Below are 24,195 nucleotides of genomic sequence, written 5' to 3' on the forward strand. Positions count from 1 at the left end.
ATAGAAATGCAAGAATAGCATTTTCTAACATACTCACAAACAGAATATTTTGAGGTTGTGCATATTGTCCCTTTGGGTTGAGATAGAGTTACTGGACGCTTTGAATTAGTATATTCAAAGACTCACTTCCTTGCTGATTGCCCATCATTCCTCCTCAAGAATCTGTGACTCTCTTTCATTATTTTGAGATGTTTCAGTATTTTATTATAGTTCTGTCTTGTAAGAACAATATATGTATTACTCCTAACGTTCCCTTCTACGTAGAAGGACAACAATTCGCGTAAGACTCCCAAAACTGCTTTACGTCCTTTAGTCAATCACTTTTCCCCTGGACTCTCCGGTTCTGTTCTACTTGCTACTCCTAGGATAGGCTCTGCCCTTGGGAAGAAGGAAAAAGACTCGCTCTGGTTCAGTCCTGCTGTTGTGTGGTAAACCTTTCAATTCTGGGATTCAGTATTAGGAAGTCACTTGTCCATAGACCTAAGAAGCCGCATTCCTTAATGTTTACTGTATCCATAATAAAATAAGTATTTTCACCTCCACCTGGCAACTTCTTATCCCATATTCATTTGACTCACAATCTGGATGGGGAAAGCGGTGTTAGGTTATCAGATCTCAAATACTACTATTACAAGTATTACTGTTTTTTAACTGTTTTTTAACACTACCTATGGCTGTCTCACATCAGTCAAATCGAGTACAAAGGGTGTGTATTAGATACTGCATACCCGTCAAAAGCCCACTCAAGGATTCCATACTATCAGGTAGGATTTTGCCGGGGAAGGGGTTGGGGGTAGGATAATCATAAGGCAGTATATATACAAGTTTATTCAATAAATACCTTTCCCCACACAGAAATCTTGGATAAGAGAATCACATAACATTCATTATACTGCCCCTAACTTGAATCCTCTCCTACCTTCCCTATCGCAGTGAATGGATTCTGCAACTGCCCAGGCTAGAAAACTTGGCATATCTTCTCTTAATCCTCTCCATTATATCAGCCACCACGCTGATAATTCTCTCATTTAAATACTTAATGACTCCTTTCTTCATTCTTTCCATTATTGACTCAGTTTAAAGTCACATCATTTCTCACCTAAGATGTTATAATGGTCTTCTGATCAATCTCCAAAATGTCTTGATTGTGGGTGTTGGTTTCACGACTGTCTGTTGTTGACAACACTACACACTAAAACTGATGAATATTACTATATGTAAACTATGCTTTAATAAACTGGACTAGAAAAAAAGCAAGCAAAACAACAGCAACAAAAAACTCACCCCATCAGAGTCTGACTCACCTCTCAGTTCCCACTTTGGAATCAATAGATCCATCCCCGACAATGTCCACCAGAAAACTCATTCAACAGGAAATGTGTGCCTGTACTTTGCCTGCCTAAAAATTTCTTACGACTCCTCACTGAGCATTAAATTTAAGGCTTTTGGAAAATGGCCCTAACCTCCTTCCTCATTATCCCCATCACCCTTTCTCATCTTTTACCACTCCTTCATTCATCCCAACCTTCATGCACCTTAAGCCCTAATAAAAAATGATCCAAAAAGGATTCCCAGAACAACCTATGCCCCTTCTTATGTCTTTGCACATGTGGGGAGCTTTTAAAAGAATTCTGATTCTAGCCTGCCCACCAGACCCATTTTTATTTTTTTTAAATATGAAATTTATTGTCAAATTGGTTTCCATACAACACCCAGGGCTCATCCCAACAGGTGCTCTCCTCAATACCCCTCACCCACCCTCCCCTCCCTCCCACCCCCCATCAACCCTCAGTTTATTCTGTTTTTAAGAGTCTCTTATAAAGACCCATTTTTAAAAATCAGACTTTCTGGGGTGGTTCGAAGGTGAAACCAGATTGAGAACCACTGACCTAGAAATTGTGACCCCTTAAAGGAGAATTTTGTACCTAAACCTTATGAAGGCACATGTCATTCACTCTAAACTTGCTGAGCTTTGGGCATTTTCATTTGGTTCTCAGTCTCTCATGGACAATAGCTTTGACTGATCTTTCCATTAGCACTTCTCAAACTTTACTGCACTTTCAAATCACCTAAAGATCCTGTTAAAATACAGATTCTGATTCATAAGTGTGGGCTGAGGCCTGAGATTCTGCATATTTAATTAGCTTCAGTTAAGCTAAGGCTTTAAGTCCCCAGGACATACTGAGTAGTGAGGCTTTATGTCACTATCACCTAGCACAGAAGCTGCACATAAAAATTGCTAAACAAGCATTTATGAAATGAACAGGTATCATCCATACCATTCTTTACACTTTGCTAAGTGACCAAAATTGTAGCGATGTGGCAGAATCATCATAGAAATCTCACTTATTCTGCTTTTTTTTTTTTAACGTTTATTTATTTTTGAGAGAGAGACAGAGACAGAGTGCAAGAAGGGGAGGAGCAGAGAGAGAGGGAGACACAGAATCCAAAGCAGGCTCCAGGCTCCAAGCTGTGAGAACGGAGCCCAATGCGGGGCTCGAACTCATGAACCGCGAGATCATGACCTGAGCCAAAGTCGGACGCTTAACTGACTGAGCCACCCAGGCGCCCCTCACTTATTCTGCTTTTTGTTTTTTTCTCTAGGTATGACAGAATGCAGCTCCTGACAAATGGCTAGCTCTTACCAACTCTCATGTCCTTTAGTAGCAGGTGAGAGGTCAGGTAAGAGAATTCTTCTGGGTTACATGTGTGACAACTCATTCTTGTATTCATGTTCTTAGCCTTAGGGAGAAAACACATATTTGAAGTAATAAAACTTAAGTCATTTTAAATGCATATCATTAATTATTAAAAGTAAGAAACATTTTCCACTGCCCAATATATACCAGGCACTGTTTTAGGAGATAGATGTGTTAACTTATTTTACCCTCTCAATGACCCTGAGTGGGTATCTTCATTTTACAGATCAGGAAACTGAGACCTAGAAGTTGGGCACTTGCCCAAGGACCTACGACTAGGAAGAGGCAGAGCTAAGACCACCCTACCTAACCACTCATGCCTATTATACAACCTAGGGAGCAGTAGCAGCAGCCTTATATTGAGGCTCTACCTCAATCCCCTCACTCCTTCCGTTTATGATCCCGTATGACATAAGTCTGATCATGTCACATCGTAGTTCGAAACTCCCCAATTCTCCTATCATACTTTGGCTTTTACACTAAGTCCTTACTCTGCCCTACGGTGCATTCCTTCTGCCGATCTCTCCAACTTCATCTCCTACCACAAGCCTTCCGTGTTTGCAGGACAAGCTGAAGGGATCCACACTGACCTCCTACTGTTCTTCAAACATGTCAAACATATTCCCACCTCAGATCCTTTGCACCTGCCAGTGGGTCTTTATGTTCTACAACAAGACAGCCACACAGCTTGCTTCTCCTCTTCTTTCCATCTCTGCTCAAATGTCACATCCTCAGAAAGGCCTTCTCCAGCTATGCTATGCAAAATGGAAATCCTATCACTTTTTAATCTTACCCACTATATTAGTTATATATTGAATGAATGAATGAATGAATGAATGATTTCATATCCTTCCAACAGCACTTCAAGGTCACCATTTTACCCTGTTCACAAATGAGAAAACCCTCAAAGGTCAATGAAGAGCAAACAGCAACTAAGCCACTTAAGCCAGAACTTGACGTTATTATACTGAGGTGCATTTAACACCAGCAACATCATCAGTCTTCTAAGTCTTCTCAATCATACCTCACACTTGTGTTTTATTTTAAACCATATCCTCTGAACTCTAAAATATTCGCCAATTATTTTGTATTTTGTGGGAAATCAGATTGGGGGAAGAAAGAATAAATCGCTTTTCTGAACACGATGGCAGGATCGGAGCCCGACAACTGTGTTTAGTCTCTGAAGCTGCTAGCTGGATACCCTCTCAGCAGCATCTCTACTATCTAGCACAAGAGTTTCCAAACTTTTCTCTGTAGTAACGAATATGAGATGGGTTATGAGCACAGGCTCTGCAGTTAACTGTCAAGGTTCAAATCCTGACTGCCACTTACTAACTGTGTGATCTTGGGCAAGTTACATGACTCCTCAAGTTCTCTGTTTCCTCATTTGCAAAGTGGGGATAATTATAATACCTCAAACAACTATTGTGAAAATCAAAGGAGCTGAGATATGCAGAGTGGTGAGAAAAGTAATATGCTCTCAAATGTTAGCTGTTAACAGTCTCAAATTTCAATACTTTAACAAATAATATATACATCTTTTTTTTTAATTTTTTTTTAACGTTTATTTATTTTTGAGACAGAGAGAGATAGAGCATGAACAGGGGAGGGGCAGAGAGAGAGGGAGACACAGAATCTGAAACAGGCTCCAGGCTCTGAGCTGTCAGCACAGAGCCCAACGCGGGGCTCAAACTCACGGACCGCGAGATCGTGACGTGAGCCGAAGTCGGCCGCTTAACCGACTGAGCCACCCAGGTGCCCCAATAATATATACATCTTAAAACAAATATAAATGCATCAGTGTATCATAATCCCAGGAATAAGAGCCACACTTTGAATTGGAAGTAAATCTTTAATCGAATGGATGTATTTTAAAAGTTTACATGAAACTAAAATTTAGAAGAATTGAACCAGGAGAGGAAATGTAAATCCCAGATTTACTGCCACCTCCTGTCTTTCGATTTTGAACTTGAAGATTATCAGCAAAGCACTCTAGTCAGTCTTAAGAACCACAAAAGAATGGAAAGGAAACAGACTCAAACCTTTTAGGGATTCATAAATCACATCCACCTTTTTTAATTCTCCTTTGAAACAAACTGGAAGCCAGAACAGTCCATAGAATGTTGTACTTAGATGCCCTGTGCAAACATGCCTGACACACTCTGCAGGGACCCAGGCTTCCGGGTGGTCTAGACATGGCAAAAGTAAGCCAAAATCATAGCAAACAGACATCAGCAGCCATTTGCTTCTCAAATAATTACAACAAATTTTCTGTATTTCTACTGCATTTCAGTGTTTCTACAGTGGAGAGTTTATTAACTGCTTCAGGAGAGTAAGGAAATTGTCTATCTTGTTTTTCACTGTTTCCCTATACCTGGAAAAATAACCGGCACGTAGTAGGCCTTCAATAAATGTTTATACCAACTATTAGGCAAATTAGTATTACTCTTCACAAAGGTGATGACAAGAGATGAGAAAGAAATTTATCTGTACTGTAAGCAAGATGTTAAGAATGACAGATATTTATGAATTATTGGAGGTTATTTTTGGTAGTGCTAATTTATTCTAAGAAGGTATATAAGCATATAAATTTTCTAATGGTAAATTGTCAAGGATGTTATCCAAAATATTAAACAACTAATAAAAAATACATGTACATGAAAATTAACACCTAAATCAAACCCTGAAAAATGTATTTCCTTTTGATCCCTATATTAAAACTGCTGTCAAGTAATTTAAATTGAAACTCAAAGTATTCAACTCATTCCAACAATTTCCAATCATCTTTTGATTTTTAGAAATTGTTGGTATCATCTTTTAAAAAAAAATGTTTTTAATGTTCACTTATTTTTGAGACAGAGAGAGAGCGTGAGTGGGGTAGGGGCAGAGAGAGGGAGACATGGAATCCGAAGCAGGCTCCAGGCCCTGAGCTGTCAGCACAGAACCCAACGTGGGGCTTGAACTCATCAAACTGCGAGATCATGACCTGAGCCAAAGTCAGACACCTAACCGACTGAGCCACCCAGGTGTCCCTGGTGTAATCTTTTATATGCTGCAGATATTACTGGATAAACAAAGCACCAATCTAAGTCACAATCTGATGTAAGAATCCACACCAAACTCTTGTAATAGCTTCTCCATTAAATGTATTGTCATGACTCCCAGGTCCTTATTCTTGTTACATCCCAGACAGATCAGGAAAAAATTTGAGCATGGTGATCAGGTATGTTCCTGGACACCATAGAGACTGGACCAACGACAGAGAGCATCCATGCTAACAATAATGCCACCAATACCATCCACCTACCACCCCATTCAGTTTGGGACCACCTTGGAGGAGGGCAAGTGTTGCATTCCCACAGCCATCACTGCCACCACCCCTCGCTGTCTCAGTACCCTCAGCAGCTCTGGGGGACCAGCTGTCTCCACACCAACACTCCCACACTCTCCTAGGTCCTATCACTCTTCTCTACTGGGCAACAGTAGTGGGGGACTTGCAGTCCCAAAAAGTAGAGGATTTCTCTCTCCTCACTAGTACAGAATTTTAATGTTTAAAAAACAGGTTTGACAACACAGCTACGTACCAACTGAAAATCAGTCTGGAATATTTCCAACAGGAGGTCATAAGAGTATGTTGAAACATCTTTGATACAAATGAATCATTAATCTGTTCATCCGGAAGACAATTTGAGTGATTATTGAAAAGGTATCCATTAAAAAGACTAATTTGGGGGCGCCTGGGTGGCTCAGTCGGTTAAGCGTCCGACTTTGGCTCAGGTCATCATCTCGCGGTCTGTGAATTCGAGCCTCGCATCAGGCTCTGTGCTGACAGCTCAGAGCCTGGAGCCTGCTTCGGATTCTGTGTCTACCCCTGTCTCTCTGCCCCTCCCCCACTCATGCACAGTCTCTCTTTCTCTGTCAAAAATAAATAAACATTTAAAAAAATTAAAAATAAAAATAAAAAGACGTTAATTTATAAATTACTAGGACCACAAGAACAAACTAATCCCAATTAGGGTTACAGAGTAGCTAGAAAAAGGTGGTCAGGGAAGCCTTGCCTGAGAAGCAGAAATCTGAGCAGAGATTCCAAAAAGTCAACAAGAAAGCCACGTAGATACGTGAAGGAAGAACATTCCAAGCTGAGCTGCAGAAGAACTAACTTCAAAGGCCCTGAGGCTGGGACATACTTGGCATGTTGAGGGATGGCCAGGTAGCCAGTGAGGTGGGAGACTAATGTGTGAAGGGAGATCAATGAGAGATGAGGTAGGAGAGGTATGCGCAGGCAGGTCTTGTAATGGCCTTGAAAACAATGGTAAAGAATTTGGATTTGACAGAGGGTGTGATGGAAGGCTGTGGGAAGATGGTCAGCAAGCAAATGGCATGTCAGATTTCCATATTCATGGGGATTACACAATAAACTATATTATCCGTGTATCTTTTGTATGTCTTAATATTTTTTTATATTTTTAACTCTCTGCATCCTCTACTCCGCTGTGTCAAATGCTGCTTTGAGAGGGAGTAAAATGAATCCTGATAATTGAACATTGGATTTGGCGGTATGGAGGCCATTAGCGATCTTGATGGAGATTTGAAATTGCTGGGAAGTACTGGGGGGGGGAGCAATTAGAGGGGAAGGAGCCTAACTGAAGGGGACTCAAGGGAAAATTGGAGCAGATGATTGTAGAGACAGCAAGTACAGACAACTCTTTCAAGTTTGCTATAAAATGGAGCAAGAAATAAAACAAGTTGGAGGACCATGAGGGGCTGAGAAAAAAGATGCTACATTCTGTCTGTACATTGACCGGAAAAATCCAGTAGAAAAGATTTTTTTTTAATGATGATCTAGGAATAGGGGAGGGTACGTAACAGAGGTAAATCTTTGAGAGAAGTTGACCGGAAAAATCCAGTAGAAAAGATTTTTTTTAATGATGATCTAGGAATAGGGGAGGGTACGTAACAGAGGTAAATCTTTGAGAGAAGTGAAAAGGGAAAGGACCTAGTCTGCAAAGGTGAAGAAGTTGTCATTAGATAGCAGCAGAGACAGTACCTCTCTTTTTAATACAAAGTAAAGAAAGAAAAATATGTGGGTGCAGATGTGCCACATTTGGTGATGGGAATGCATGGAAGTTTTCTGATGGCTTATATTTTCAAGAGTCATATGCAAGAAAGAGATGCCTAAGACTTAACAGAACTGTCGCTATGATGCTGGACAGCCAGGACACTAAAGTTTGCCTAACTGAAGTCAGAACAGTGGGGGAGGGGCACAAAACTATATGACAGTTCATCGTGAAACAATCTGTCCTATTTGGGGCGTAAGGAAATAGAAGTATAAACAGTATACACCACACACTCAAAAATTCAACAAACATAAACTCCTCAGGTGCTTTTTAATCCTTGTAAGAGTTCTGGGCGGTTACAGTTATACTTAAATCGCACTGACAGACTAGACACCTGTTTTTTCTGGTCACATAATTAAGCTGACATCTCAGTATTCTCATTTAGCTACTTTCTATTTTATGATCTGAAAATTAATCTTACAAGGTCAAAGACTCAAATACAGCTATTGTGGTTTTTACAACTTCATTCCACTGTTTTTCCGATCTACTCAGAAGAATGCTTGCCAAGGTCAGTTTCCTGATCATTCTCCCTGAATTTGGGTGTGGCCAGACTATACTACTAGTAACATTACATCTACCTAATTAGAGAATCATAAAGTTGACCTTTGAAAATATGCACATGTCACTATCAGAAAGTGTTTTCTCTTCATCTATTTTAAGGGTTACATTTGTTCTCTACACATATAAATGATTGATACATTATTAAAATTTGAGATGACCTACCAAATCTTCAATAGAATGAGAGCTAAGAATCAATCAATGAACATTTGAAAATATTTTCTACAATTGTGGTTAGTCTCAACTGTATTTAATCTCAAGATATTCAATTAAATACAATTGCATTTAATCTCAAGATATTTAAGTGTTTATTACCACTCATTTAAAGAGACCTAAAACTAAACTGTCTGTGATAATTTCATGTATTGTACAGTTTCCCTTGCACTGGTTCATCTGTCAACATCTCTCCCACAAATTAGAGCCGTCTTATGAAGCATTACTGTGAATACTGGCATCTGCACATTTCTAAAAAGTTCCCAGGTGTACAGTTCTCCTCCATGTCGGCATAATTCCATGTCCCCAGTATCTTTAGCTAGATGTAGTTGCGTTTAACAAAGCAGTGCATGTTAAAGATGTATTTACCCGTTACAGCGTTTAACAAATTGACTACTGTAATTGCTAATTTGCTTGTGTGTATTCCCCTCTAGATGACAAACTCTGTAGGATCAGGAGCTGTACCCATCTAGTTGATCTTTGTATCCTCAACTTGACATATAGTAAGAGGTCAATAAAGCATATACTGAATCAGTGAAAGTCCCAAAACTTTGGAGAGTGGTTAGGAAGACCCACAGCAACCCCACTTACCCGTGAGATCCAGAGTTCTGTCCACAAAGACCACTGATGCCCTGCCTGTGGCAGTCTTCCTCCTGTTCTTGGCAGGGGCATAATTAGCCAGATCTGCAGCGATGATCCGACTGAGGGAACCTACGGCAAAACACTCCTCCCGCACCCCGAAATGCTCACACAGAGAACTGAGGCCTGACACCAGGCACCTGATCTGCAGAAACAGCTCAGGGGTCAGGGCCGTGGCATCCACCTCACTCAGGCTTCCTAGTCTCCTCTTGTCCGGTCGGGCACTGTTAAGGAGATGCACATCCTGGGGGAGCAGTGGAAAAAGGGAAGCAAAGGCTGGAGTCAAGGCAAGGTGGGGAGCCACAGGGGCGAGCAACAACGGGACGTGCAGCACCTCGGCGGTGTAGTTCATATTGCCCATCCACTCACACAGCTTCTCCTCCAGTTGCTCGAACACCGGCTGCTGCCCTTCCAGCTCGGCCGCTGCAGCCGCCGGCACGTGATTAGCGGTGAGGTGGACAGCGTGGTTCACGGCTGTGACCACCACACAGTACTGGAAGTGACTGCGACAGATGATATCCCGTAGGGTCTCCACGGTCCGGCCTTTCAGCAGGCAGCTCAACACAAACACCGCCTTAGGCTGCTTGGCTCCACCACCAACTGCGGCGGGCTCGAACTCCCGCAGGTGACACTCAGGACCTCCCACCGCCTCCAGAAGCCGCGTGGATCCGCAGCCCCAGTGCAGGCTCTCGGCGCAGGCGGCGTCCAGGTAGACCAAAGCCCGTTTCACTTTGGCCAGCACCTGCTCCCAGCCTTGCTGGGTAAAGGACAGCACGCCCGGGGCGCTCATGGTTGGGGGCTCGCAGACTCCGGGCGCTCGAGTGCAGGAACTTCTTTCAGAACTCACAGCTTCCGGGAATTGGGCTCCTGAAGGCTTTGACAGTCAACACAGTACACGTGGTGCTGCCTCTGACTTGTCCAGTGTCCGCGCACATTGATGACGTAGCGGAGCGTGATTGGCTGGCGCGGAGAACTTGCGGACGGTGGGGGCTGGGGAGAAGAAGGCAGGGCTGTGTGGCTCCTGGGTGATTCGGAAGGGCTGGGCCTCACTAAACTGTTTTCTTCTCCTCTCCCTCTGGGCTCAGGTTACCTTTTCCTGCGTCTTGAGAAATCTCTGGGATAATAAAAGCGAATCCGAAATTTGGCATTTTCCTTGGATCCTCTACACGTCTCTAAAAGCAGGTTTGCTCATCTAAACTCAGAGCCGCCAATAGAAAATGAAAACAACCAAGTGATGTGTAATTTTTGTAGTTAATAGATTGCTGTCACATACATTATAGCGCTCAAGCCTCATAAGAAACCTACTGGTCTCGTTTTCACTTTCTCCATCTTCTTTCCCTCATTTCATTGGCACTAAATCTGGATTTGCTTCAAAAATCCTAGAATCCAGCCCCTTCGGCCCATCCATCCTTGGCATCACCGGCTTAATCCACCGTCACCACTCAACTGGACACTAGCGATGATCCCCCATCATTTCCCAGTTTTATATCTCTTTTCCCTCCAATTCAGTTTTCTTCTTAATGAACTAAGCTGGTCCTACCAAGTCTGGCCCAGTTGCCTATAGGATACAGCCAGACTCCTTGTAATGGCACAAATCCTTCATGATTTCTCAATTTCTCCCAGGGCTAATCCCTGCCTAGAACAGTGTATGCATGCACAATTAAGTCAATAGATTGAGCCCAGAATGTTACACAAGTTCAGTTCAATTCAATCACTATTTGTTAAGCACTTACTAGGTATAATCACTGACCTAGGCAACAAAGGCACAATGGTTAATGAAATAAATTCCTTGATCCATGAAGAATTTTCACCTCTGCTAAATATTTGCCATATCATGACGTAACTTTTAACAATCTTGTTTTCCTACAACATTATACACTTAAAGGCCTGGTATATCCAACACAAGAAAATAACATGTTTTTAATAAATGTTGATTAAATGATCAATAAATGTTCAATCATATCCATATAATAAATGATATAGTCAATGAACTTTTAATGGACACGTACAATATTTGAGACACTGTGTTAAGCATTGATCATATAAATAGAAATAAGGCACAGCCTTGCCTTCAAAAGAATCTGAAATAAAAAGACCCCCACATGTAAAGAAAGCAAATGCAATACAGTTACAGAAGCATTTTTTTTTAATGGATAAGAGTTACAAAGGAGGAAAAATAATTTTGATTGCATTAAGGAAAAAAGGAAGTGGTCAGAAGACGTTGCATATAAGACATGAGTTTTGAGTTGTCTGCAAAGAAAACCAGGTGTTCACCAGGTGGACAGGATAGGGAGGAGCATTCCTGGCAGTCCCAAGCAGAGGCTGCATGGACAAAGGTATAGAGACATGAAACCATACAACACATTCTCTGGAAATACACACAGTGTTGTATAGCTGGAGTGTATTGTATGAAGAGAGGCCCAAGCTGAAACAGGAGCTAGGAACTAGAAAAAAGGGACAAGATCAGAGTGAGTCTTAATTTTGATTCTAAATAGTAGCAGCCAATTGAGTACAGTTAAAGTGTTGTTAGGAGTGGATATAATTTGTTCACATCTGGAGTTTTAGGGGGGAAAGAATTCTAAGTGGAAAACAGTTTGAGTGATAAGATTTAGGACAGGGAGATTATTTAGAAAACAGTCACAGCAGGTGATGGGTATTGAGGAGGGCACCCATTGGGATGAGCACTGGGTGTTGTATGGAAAACAATTTGACAATAAATTTCATATTAAAAAAAAAAGAAAAGAAAACAGTCACAGAAACAACTCTGGGTGAGAACAGGTAAGGATACCAACAAAGCGGCTAGACAGAGTGGGGTATATAAAAAGATGTTACGAAGATTGACAAAGAGAATGAGATAGAGGGAGGATTCCAGGTTCACACCCAGTTTCCTGGCTGGATGACTGCTAAGTAGTGATCACTGAGATTCGGAAAACCAGAAGAGAAGCAGATTGGGGAATAAATGCACTGAGTTCAGTCAGGACATGTATTTGTTTGTTTGTTTATTTGTTTAATTGTGACAAAATACATAAAATTTACCATTTAACCATTTTTAAGTACACAGTTCAGTAAGTTATTTGCACAATGTTGTAAAACCAGACTGCAGAACTGTTTTATCTTGCAAAACTGAAGCTTTATGTCCATTAAACAAGAACTCCCCATTGCCCCTTCCCACTGGCAACCACAATTCTACTTTCTATTTCCATAAGTTTACTATTCTAGATATCTTATAGAAGTGATATCATACAGTATTTGTCTTTTTGTGACTGGCTTATTTCACTTAGCATAATATCATCAAGGTTCATCTAACATATGAGTCAGAATTTTCTTCCTTTCGAAGTTAGGATTACATTCCATTGTCTATACCATTGTATACTGCATTTTTGGATACTGAAAGTTTGGATTTTTTGTGTAACAGGAAGCTATTGAAGGGTTTTTGTTACTTGAAATGCAGTGTGGCAATGGAGATGGAGGGAATTAGACAGATTTGGGATATATTTTACAGGAAGAACTAATGGGCCTTGCTAGCAGGTTTTCCTCGGTATGAGAGGGATTCGTAAGGGAAGGAGAGGAATCAAGGGTAATTCGTTGAGTTTTGGCTGGAACAACGTTGGATAATGATTACTGATAGAGAGAGTATGGCAGTGGGACAGGAGAGGTTTGGGAGGGCAACTCACAGGTTCTGTTTTTGGCATAAGTTTGACATGCTTACTCAATATCAAGGAAGGCATCAGTGAAACATCAGAGTGAGCTCAAGGACAAGTTGAGACTGCAGAAGCAAAACTGGGAGTCATTGGCTGTCAGTGACATATATCACATAGACAGTATTAAAAGTCATGGGACTGGAGGAAATGACCTTGGGAGACAAGGTAGACAGAAAAGAGAAAAGAATCCAGGAAAAATCCATTTCTTGCTCTCAGATATTACGGTGGAGTCAAAAGAATTCCTGCTGAAATTACATGCTTGAAGATAATCAGATTTACTTTATTTCAATGTGATTTGTACTTCTTTGCTCAGCATAATTAGCAATTATTATTCCTCACAAAATCAAACATATCTCCTTTTGCCTCATTTCTAAGCCCTCCACATGGATGATCAACGTTTGGCTTAAGGGTTTACTAAGCACTTATCTGGTGAAGACAGAAATAAAAAAAAAATTGTTCTCATTCCTAAGGAGTGTGCAGTTTACACAACAGTATAGAGCTGAATAGGAGATGACACAATTTTCCAGAAACAAATAGCAATATAAAAATTAGTGTTAAAATATGTCAGAATGCAGAGGAAGATGGATAATTGGTGCTTAACTCCCCATTGAAGTACCTATAAAGGAAGTATCTAGAAAGAAACAAACTGCACTCTACATATCTGCAGTGATTCAGGTTGTTCAAAGGACAAAAGGCCTAAACCATAGCATACCACCATCTTGCCTCTAACTTGTCACATGCATTGACATTTGAACCCTCACTTTAGCTTTGTTAGCCTTCCAGGATGCAGGTGTAATTTGATATTTTAATATATCAATTTACTGATGAGGAAACTGAAGAACATTGAGATTTAAGGGACTTAACTAAAGTTGGCAGTGAATAACACAGTCAGGCCTAGATGCCATATTCATGCAAAGCACATTAACGAGTACTTGCTATCTACTAGATATTGAGCAAGGCACTTTTATTTGATTTTTACCTCTTGCCGTCATTTTAATCATCATCTATTAAGCAATCCCTTTCAGTACTTCCCAAAGAGAGATATATTTAAACTGATGCTTAGTTATTTTGGGGTTTTTTTCCTAAGAACCAACAAACTGCACACACACACACACACACACACACACACACCCATACACAGACACACACAATGATAAGATGGAAAACAAATATAATCATAACATATAGAGTATTGTAGTTTGAAGAGGTCTTAAGTTTATATCATGTCTTCAAATTACCTATCTTTAAACTCTGCTGGTGAGTAGGGAGATAAAGAAGCTTATCCAGGCAAGGAACTCAGTATAAAAAGGAAGGAAGGAAGAGGCCTTTTATGAGTGGTTATTAGTGATTTATGGGCTTCTCTGCTTGTGAAAATCTTTATTTTCAAAGCTTAGCTGAAATGCTACCTCCACTGTAAAGGCAATTCTGATGCCTCAGTTATTATTCATCAACTCTTCAGTTTAAGTAGCATCTTGAAAGACAAGCTTATTTTAGGTAGCCGAAAGGAGAAAGACAATCCATGGCAGAAGGCAGTTGGTTCTTCCATGAAAGCACCAAAGTTCATTATAGACTCATGGAATAATAAATAGACAGGACTATGAGTGACTGCCTTAAGATATTCCCAAGCAGACTGTAAAATTGTCATTCCATTACTGTCAGTAGAGGCCAAGATCTAAGTGCTGGGCACCATCTCATGAATAAGTGGCATGTAAGAAGATGCCCTGTTTGAGGAAGGACTTCATCTAGTTAAGAGTTCTAGGAAGGTAGATGTAATTACCATAGGATGTGAAACACACATGCCATAGAAGTAGCATAGAGTCTAGAAGGGTGTAATTAGCTCTGCTCTACCCACCTTCCAATAACTCTGATCTCATCTCTATCCTCTTTCTTACTCCCTCCATTCGATTTCATTTTGGGTTCCTTGAATGCACCAAGCACACTTCTGCTTCAGGGCCTTTGCAATTCCTATTCTCTCAGTCAGATAGGGCTTCACCCAGAAGTCCACAAGGGCTTACTTCTTTCCTCCATTCAGCTCTCTATTCTTATGTCACGTTATGAGAATAGCTTTCCCTGATCTCTTATTATAAAATTGCACCTAATCCCTCTTCATCACTCTGCTCTAGGTCCCCCTATCCTGCTTAGTCTTCTTTATAATCCTTATCACAACTTGACAAAGCTGTACATTTATATGTTCATTGTCTGTCTTCCTTCATTAGAATGAAAGCTTCACCAAGAGGAAGGACCTTGTTTTACTCCTTGCTGAATCTGCATAGCTTAGAAGAGTCTCTGGTACTTGGTAGACCCTCCATAAATATATTTATAGAACAAAGAAATGGAAGGAAATAAAGTGGGATTCAGGAAAGATATCACAATGTAGACCTCAACATTGATACCTCAACAGAGTTTAGAAGACTGCAAGGGATTATCCTAAACAGATAAGGGAGACTGGGAATAGCCTTTGAGTCTTCAAAGGTAAGGGGAGATTAAAACCACATGATTTGTTTAAATAAGGGGAGATGGTGTGGCATTGTTGGGATGTAAACATTTCATTTGTGTTTCTATTAAAGCATATCCATCGTTTTTCCCTTGTAGGGGAACTAATTAAGACACTTCTGACTTTCTTAATAAATTGATAGCATTTTAAGAGCATGGACTATGCTTTATTCATATTTTTGTTTTCCAAGTTCTTAAACAGCAGATATTCAATAATTGTTAAATGAAGAACAATATTTATTGACCAGACAGCGAGTAAACCCATGATTGATTTGTAAACTAGAATGACTTCCTGTTGAAAACGGAGTGTCCTATTCGAAAACTTTTGGACCAGGGGCGCCTGGGTGGCGCAGTCGGTTAAGCGTCCGACTTCAGCCAGGTCACGATCTCGCGGTCTGTGAGTTCGAGCCCCGCATCAGGCTCTGGGCTGATGGCTCGGAGCCTGGAGCCTGTTTCCGATTCTGTGTCTCCCTCTCTCTCTGCCCCTCCCCAGTTCATGCTCTGTCTCTCTCTGTCCCAAAAATAAAATTAAAAAAAAAAAAACGTTGAAAAAAAAAATTAAAAAAAAAAAAAAAAAGAAAACTTTTGGACCAAAAGAAACCTTAGAGACCATTAAATTCAGCTTTCCCATTTTGTAGATGAGAAAACTGAAGCAAAGAAAGGTTAATTACCTGAGGTCATGCAACTAAGTAGTTATAGTTAAGAACTAGAACACTAATTTCGACCCATCATAGATGACCTTCTCCTTAAAAGATGTGTTCAAAGTAGCCTGATGATGTGGCATTATTTACTAAAAAACTGAACATTATGATCTTGGAGAAATACTTGTAAAAATCTGCAAGAAGTCATTTACAAGGCTTTTGTAAACGTTTGTAGTGTTTTTAGGGAGGGTGGTTAAAGTGAAAAGTTGAAACCAACCTAAATGTACACCACTAGGGAAATAGCTATATACATTTTGTGATAGCCATGCTATGGAATATTGGGAAGCACTTAAAAATGGAAATAGTTTGATGTATACTAACATGGGAAGGATCTCCAAGACCCTTCATAAAAATTAAAAAAAAAAAAAAGCAATCCGCAGAATGATACACAGTATCGCACCCTTTAAGATTAGTTAATCTCAGGTTCTTCCACCAAAACAATACACGTGAAGTAAACATATAGAAAATCCGAGGATTCACACCAAACAGAAAACGAGGGATACTTGTGCAAAGGACGGTAGTGGATGAGGGGGGTCTTCGACCTTATGTGTAATGTTCTATTTTAACAAAGAGAATGCATTATTCATTCACGAGCTCGGCTTTCGTTTGCTGTTAAAATTAAATATTCAATAAAGTAGGCATTGTTTTCCTCTCTAATGAGAAACGAGTGATAAGGTAACAATTCTCTGTCGAGTGATACAACATGTGAAGAACGATACAAGGCCTTTAATAAGATTAAAACACAGCCAAAAAAGTTGAGAAAGAAAGCGTTAAAGGACAAGGGAAAAAAAGTACGCTGGCCGGCATAGGCAGTTTATCAGAGGAAAGGGTGGGGGAGGGGAAACCTCCCCGACGCAGGACGCCAGGGGAGAAGGCCACGCTAAAAAGGCAAAACGGGATTCCACAGGGGCGGGGCCAACCACGGCGCGCATGCGCAACCAGGTCCAGGTGGCCGGCGCCGCGGAAGCGAAGCCTCCTAAAGACGCCGCGCGCTGAGGCTGCTGCTGCGCCTGCGCAGGCGGATCGCCGCCGGAGTCGTCTTGTTTGCAGGCTGAACGCCGCGGCCGCCTTTCCTGGATTTGAGTCTCGCGCTTTCTTCGTTTGCTCGCCCGCGGGTTCGCGCCCCTCTCGCGCCCCCGGGCAGCGAGGCTGGGAAGGGGTTGGAGGGGGCTGTTGATCGCCGCCTTTAAGTTGTGCTCGGGGCGGCCATGTCGGCCGGCGAGGTCGAGCGCCTAGTGTCGGAGCTGAGCGGCGGGACCGGAGGGGATGAGGAGGAAGAGTGGCTCTATGGCGGTACGGAACTTCCTGTCCCTTCTCTCACTCCCGGGTTCTCTCAGGCCTACCCTCCCGGCCCGTCAACGGCCGGCGTCCTGGGCCCCTCATGCCGCCCCTGGGGCCTCTGGTACGGAGCCTCCTCCGGCCTGAGAGTTAGGCCGAGTGCGGCGTGCGCGTTCCCGCCTCCCCGCCCCCAGCCTCCTCCCGCCCAGCCCACGCCCCCATCACGCAGCCACCCCGCGGCCGCCGGGCTGGGCCGGGGGCTGGGCACCGGGCCGGACCCCGTCTCCCGGTCCTCCCCGCCGGGGATTCCCGGCCGCCTCGCTTCCGCGCTCTTTCCCCTACTGTTCTATCTCGATTCTGAGCTCTGTTGGTGTGTCTGTTCTTGCCCCTTGGCTGTAGGATGCCCTCCCTGCCCCTTTCTTTCAGAAACAGTCTTTCTGTAATAATAGCTAAATAAAGTTGATGCTGTAAAACTAACGTCTTGTTTCTTGATGGTCAGTTTGTATGGAATGCACCTGCAAGGGTACCTCCTTGTCTGAAAGTCGTGCTTTAAAAATAATTAATTAAAAGAGAGAGAGAGAGAGAGAGAGAAAGAGATGGAATACATTATGGCCCATAAAGAAAACCCCGAATGTCTCCTGTATTAAGGTGAAGTTTTTCTTTTTTAAGAGACTGCTCTTTAACCCACATCATTAGAAGTATCTCATGTCCCTTAGCCTTATAGTTTTCAGTTATCTCGTATATATCTTTTTCCCCCAAAATAGGTTCAGTGCACTTTGTACTCCCCTCTTGAAAGGGACTTGACATCTAGCTTTTAACTTTTCATTAAGTCACAGTCTCTTGTCTGTTAATGATAAGTAGATTTGAAAGTTAATTATTTATTCCTTACCTAAAATATGTATTCTTTAGTGTAGTAAAAGTGCACGTTTGAGCACCATGCAGCTCCTTGATGCTGTGGCTTTGACAAACCTGTAAAATTGTCTCTGGTGGCAAGATTCAGCATTAGTAATATTCTTTGGAATGTAAATGTGTAGGGTTTCCTTAACAAAGATCTAGAAATTTTTAATGCCTCTTAAATTAAGCTTACTTTTATAAAAGTAAAGTCTTTTTTTTTTCATAAAAGACATATCTTGTTAAGTCATTATAAGGTGATCTAACTTTGGATGTGCTTATAGGCCCATGGGACGTGCATGTGCACAGTGATTTGGCAAAGGACCTAGGTTAGTGCTTGTGATGATCACTTCAGATTTTCATAATACTGGTTTCTTTAAGAGTGGTTTGTTTGTTAATTTTATTTATTTATTTATGTATTTTTTTTGGTAGATGAAAATGAAGTTGAAAGGCCAGAAGAAGAAAATGCCAGGTTAGTGGAACTTGTTGTCGATACTTCTGCAGATTGTGTGGTAACAGTGGTTCTGTCGACACATTGTCAAATTTATTTCATAGTCTTTGGCTTAATTACAGCACACTGACTTAAAGTTCACAGGCGTTGAATCTGTTAGAGTTTTCTATTTCAGGACCTAATCAGTGCTGTGTTTATTTGCTAGTGTAGGGGACAAAGTGTTTGAGGTAAGGGTTTGAATACTCCTCACTATTAAGTACTTTGTACTCTTAAGTGAGTTCAGAAGTGGAATATACGATTATAACCATTAGACTAAATAAGAAAAAACTTTAAAAAATGTTTTTGATTAAAAAAAAGAATCCTTTAAATTACTAGTTTCACAATACCTTTGATGGTGTAGTGCACTTTGGTTATCATTTCCATGTTTTAAAATATTTAAAGTCAGATATTTAATGAATTTGTTATAAGATTGATTCCCTTTGTTAGACTACTAGAAATACATGACTATCGTTTATAGAACACATAAAAGCAGCTTGAAACTTCTCCAAATTTCAAAACAATCACACATGGGAGTCCGTTGACATGCTTACATTACTGATCAAATGTAGTATCAATGCCTTGATGTCCCATAATGAAGGCATGGTTAAAAAAAGAGCTTTGAAAGATTATTTGGGTTTAAAAAGTAGAGAAAATACCATTTTACACCTGCTAGGATGGCTGTTCTCAAAAAGAAAGTAACAGGTGTTGGTGAGGACATGCAGAAATTGGAACTCTCATACACTGATCGTGGAACTGTAAAAAGGTTCGGCTACTTTGGAGAACAGGCAGTTCCTCAAAAGGCTAAGCACAGTTACTATATGATCCAAGAATTCCAGTTCTACATAGATGCTTTAGAAAAATGATACATATCCACACAAAAACTTGTACATGAATGTTCATAGCGTTATTTATAATAGCCAAAAAATGGATATAAGTGCCCATCAAATGATGAATGGATGGACAAAATATGGTATATTCATACAGTGGAATACTATATAGCAGTGAAAAATGAAGTGCTGATACCTGTAACAACATGGATGAATCTAGAGAACATTATGCTAATTTAAAGAAGCCAGTCCCCAAGGACTACATATTGTATGATTCTGTTTATATTAAAAGTAGAGAATAGGTAAATGCATAGAGTGGTTGGCAGGACCGAGGTCAGGAAAATGGGGAGTGACTATTAATATACACAGTGTTTCTTTTTGGGGTGATGAGAATGTCCTGGAATTAGGTAGTTGTAATGGTTGCACTATTTTGTAAACATATGAAAAGTCATTCCGTTGATTGCTTTAAACGAATGGTTTGTGTGCATATGAATCTGTTTCAAGCTGGCAGGGTTATACCTTGGAGATACTGTGGGTTCAGTTCCACACCACTCCAATAAAGTGAGTCAGATGAATTTTTTGGTTTCCTGGTGCCTATAAAAGTTATGTTTATAATGTTGTCTCTTTTTTAAAATGGTTTCAACTTTTTTTTTTTTTTTTTTGAGAGAGAAAGAGGAAGGCAGAGATAGGGACAGAAGATCCAAAGTGGGCTCTGCTCTGACAGCAGCAAGCCTGATGCAGGACTCAAACGCACAAACTTCGAGATCATTACCTGAGTGGAAGTTGGACACTCAACTGACTGAGCCACCCAGGACGCCACTATACTGTAGTCTCTTAAGTGCGATGGTACTATGCCTAAAAGACAATATACGTACCTTAATTAAAAACTATTTTTATGCTAAAAAAAAAAAAATCCTAACCATCATCTGAGCTTTTGGCAAGTCATAACGTTTTTGCTGGTTGGAGGGTCTTTGAAATTGAACTCTGCTGACTGATCAGGGTGGTGGCGGCTGAAGGTTGAGGTGGCTGTGGCAGTATAAGACAATGACCTCTGCCACATGCACGGACTTTTCCTTTCATGAACGACTTCTCGGTAGCACATGATGCTGTTTGTTAGCATTTTGATAGTAGAACTTCTTTCCAAATTGAAGTCAATCCTCTCAGACGCTGCTGCTTTATCAGCTAAGTTTATGTAATATTCTATATTCTAACTCCTTTGCTGTCATTTCCACAATCTTCACAGCGTCTTCACCAGGAGTAGATTCCGTCTCAAGAAACCACTTTCTTTGCTCATCCATGAGAAGCAGCCCCTCATCTGTTCATGTTTTGTCCTGAGATTGCAGTAATTCTGTCACATCATCAGGCCCCACTTCTCATTCTAGTTCTCTTGTTATTTCCACCACGTCTGCAGTGACTTCCTCCACTGAAGTCCTGAACCCCTCCCAGTCATCCACGAGGCTCGGAATCAACTTCCAAACTCCTCTTCATATTTGGTATTTGGACCTCTCCCCATGAATCATGGATGGATTTTTTTTTAATTTATTTTTTAATTTACATCTAAGTTAGCATATAGTGCAACACTGATTTCAGGAGTATATTCCTTAATGCCCCTTACCCATTTAGCCCATCCCCCCCCCCCACAACCCCTCTAGTAGTCCTCTTTTTGTTCTCTATATATTTGTTTCTTATGTTTTTATATTATTTTTGCTTCCCTTATGTTCATCTGTTTTGTATCTTAAATTTCTCACATGAGTAAAGTCATATACTTGTTTTTCTCTGAGTAATTTCACTTAGCATAATACTCTCTAGTTCCTTCCACGTAGTTGCAAATGGCAAGATTTCATTCTTTTTGATTGTCGAGTAATACTCCATTGTGTGTATATGTATATATATATATATATATATATACATATACACACACAATATATACATTGTGTATATATATATATATATATATATATATACACACCATGTCTTCCTTATCCATTCAATGGATGAATGTTTTTTTGTTTTTTGTTTTTTTTCTTTTTTTTTCTTATTTATTTTTAATTTTTTAAATTTACATCCAAGTTAGTTAGCATATAGTACAACAATGATTTCAGGGGTACATTCCTTAATGTCTCTTACCCATTTAGCCCATCTCCCCTGCCACAACCCCTCCAGTAACTCTCTGTTCTGTATATTTAAGAGTGTCTTATGTTTTGTCCCCATTCCTGTTTTTATATTATTTTCCTTCCCTTATGTTCATCTGTTTCGTATCTTAACTGACTGAGCCACCCAGGTGCCCCCATCTGTTTTGTGTCTTAAAGTCCTCATATGAATTAAGTCATATGATATTTGTCTTTCTCTAATTTCTCTTAGCATAATACCCTCTAGTTCCATCCACGTAGTTGCAAATGGCAAGATTTCATTCTGTTTGATTGCCGAGTAATACTCCATTGTGTGTGTATGTGTGTGTGTTGTGTGTGTATATACATATATATATGTATATACGCACTACATCTTCTTTATCCATTCATAATGGATGGATTTTTTTTTTTTTTTCCCAACGTTTATTTATTTTTGGGACAGAGAGAGACAGAGCATGAACGGGGGAGGGACAGAGAGAGAGGGAGACACAGAATCGGAAACAGGCTCCAGGCTCTGAGCCATCAGCCCAGAGCCTGACGCAGGGCTCGAACTCACAGACCGCGAGATCGTGACCTGGCTGAAGTCGGACGCTTAACCGACTGCGCCACCCAGGCGCCCCAGGATGGATGTTTTTAATGGCATCTCGAATCATGAATCCTTGCCAGAATGTATTCAGATTATTTTGCCCAGATCTTCCAGACAACTGGAATCATGGTCTCTGACAACTATATGCTTATGAAATGTGTTTCTTCAGTAATAAGACTTGAAAGTCAAATGACTCCTTGATCCATGGGCTGCAGAATGGATATTTGTTTTATGGGGCATGGAAACATTAATCTCCTTGTGTGTCTCCAACAGAGAGCTCTTGAGTGACCAGGCACATTGTCGATGGGCAGTAATATTTTGAAAGGAATCTTTTTTTCTGAGCAGTAGTCTCAACAGTGGCTTAAAATATTCAGTAAACCATGTTGTCAACAGATGTGCTGTCATCCAGGCTTTGTTCCACTTTTAGGGCAGAGCACAGGCAGAGTGGATTTAGCATAATTCGTAAGGGCCCTAGGATTTCAGAATGGTAAATGAGCATAAGTCACCAGCTGCATTAGCCCCTGACAAGAAAAGAGTCAGCCTGTCCTTTGAAACTTTGAAGCCAGGCCTTGACTTTTCTTGAGCTGTGGAAGTCCCAGATGGCATCTTCTTCTAATAGGGGGCTGTTTTATCTACATTGCAAATCTGTTTAGTGTAGCCACCTTTATGAATTATCTGAGTGAGACCTTCTGGGTAACGTGCTGCAGCTTCTGTATCAGCACTTGCTGCCTTGCCTTGCACTTTACGTTACGGAGATGGCTTCTTTCCTTAAACCTCACGAACCAACCTCTGTTAGCTTTGAACTTTTTTCTTGCAGCTTCCTCACCTCTGTCAACCTTTACAGAATTGAAGAGAGTTATAAGGGCTTTGCCCTGGATTAGCCTTTGGCTTAAGGGAATGTTGTGACTGGTTTGGTCTTCTGCCCAGACCACTCAAACTTTATATCAGCAGTAAGGTATTTTTACTTTCTTATCATTCGTGGCTTCACTAGAGTTTAGCTCTTTTAATCTTCTTCAAGAATTTTTCTTTTGTGTTCACACCTTTGCCAACCAGTGGCAGAGGCCTAGGTTTTGGTTTTTGACATGCCTTCCTACTAAGCTTAATCATTTCTAGCTTTTGAATTAAAGTGAGAGACCTGTGGACTCTTTCACTTGGACACTTAGAGGCCATTAGAGGGTTGTAAATTGACCCAGTGTGGATATTGTTGTGGTTCAGGGAATAGGCAGCCTAAGGAGCAGGAGAGAAAGAAGAGGTGATGGTTGGTCAGTAGAGTGGTCAGAACACACAAAATATTTATTAAGTTCACCATCTTAAATGGTTGTGATTCATAGCTCCCCAAAACAATTATAATAGTAACATCAAGGAGCACTGATCACAGACCACCATACTAAATACAATAGTGAAAAAGTGTAAAATATTACCAGACTCACCAAAATGTGACAGAGACACAAGGTAAGCGAATGCTATTGGAAAAATTGCACTGCTAGGTGACACAGTGTTGCCACAAACCTCAGTTTGTAAAAAATTTATCTGGGAAGTGCAGTAAAGTGAGGTGTAATGGAGCCAAGCATGATAAAAGGAGGTATGTATGCACTTGTTAAAAAGTGAATGAAGGGAAGAAGTAAGGCATAGAAATAGAACTACCTTAAGGGATGCTGAAATTATATTTCCTCACTTAAAAATATCCCCTTTATTGGAAGACTTTTTTTTCACTCATTGCTATATCATGTGAAATTTTATCATTCAGTTTTGAAATTTGGTCCAACCCAGTTCCTAACCCTAATCTCAGTTACTCACAAAGTTGATTTGTGTAGCTTATAGTTATGACAGTAATTGAAAACTTCTTCATACTGCCTTTTTTTTTTTTTTTTTT

The 24,195-nt window shown here is 40.7% G+C and overlaps 2 protein-coding genes across 26 annotated transcripts in view; one reads left to right on the top strand and one right to left on the bottom strand.

Moving 5' to 3' along the window:
- Positions 1 to 10,136, bottom strand: part of SCFD2 (sec1 family domain containing 2) — a 333,259-nt gene extending 323,123 nt beyond the window's left edge. Inside the window, exon 1 of the mRNA XM_049632033.1 lies at positions 9,179 to 10,136. Coding sequence (XP_049487990.1) covers positions 9,179 to 10,016 — 838 coding nt within the window. The 5' untranslated portion in view covers positions 10,017 to 10,136. The remainder of the gene's footprint in view (positions 1 to 9,178) is intronic.
- A 6,957-nt stretch (positions 10,137 to 17,093) lies between these two features.
- Positions 17,094 to 24,195, top strand: part of FIP1L1 (factor interacting with PAPOLA and CPSF1) — a 79,488-nt gene continuing 72,386 nt past the window's right edge. For 12 of the 25 annotated variants that reach the window (XM_049632038.1, XM_049632040.1, XM_049632051.1 and 9 more), the window contains exons 1-2: positions 17,095 to 17,414; positions 18,723 to 18,762. In XM_049632038.1, the coding sequence (XP_049487995.1) occupies positions 17,330 to 17,414; positions 18,723 to 18,762 (125 nt within the window). In that variant the 5' untranslated portion in view covers positions 17,095 to 17,329. The other 13 variants (XM_049632037.1, XM_049632047.1, XM_049632039.1 and 10 more) reach the window with 3 other exon arrangements.

Source organism: Panthera uncia, chromosome B1 (genome assembly GCF_023721935.1).
Source record: "Panthera uncia isolate 11264 chromosome B1, Puncia_PCG_1.0, whole genome shotgun sequence".
NCBI lineage: Eukaryota > Metazoa > Chordata > Mammalia > Carnivora > Felidae > Panthera > Panthera uncia.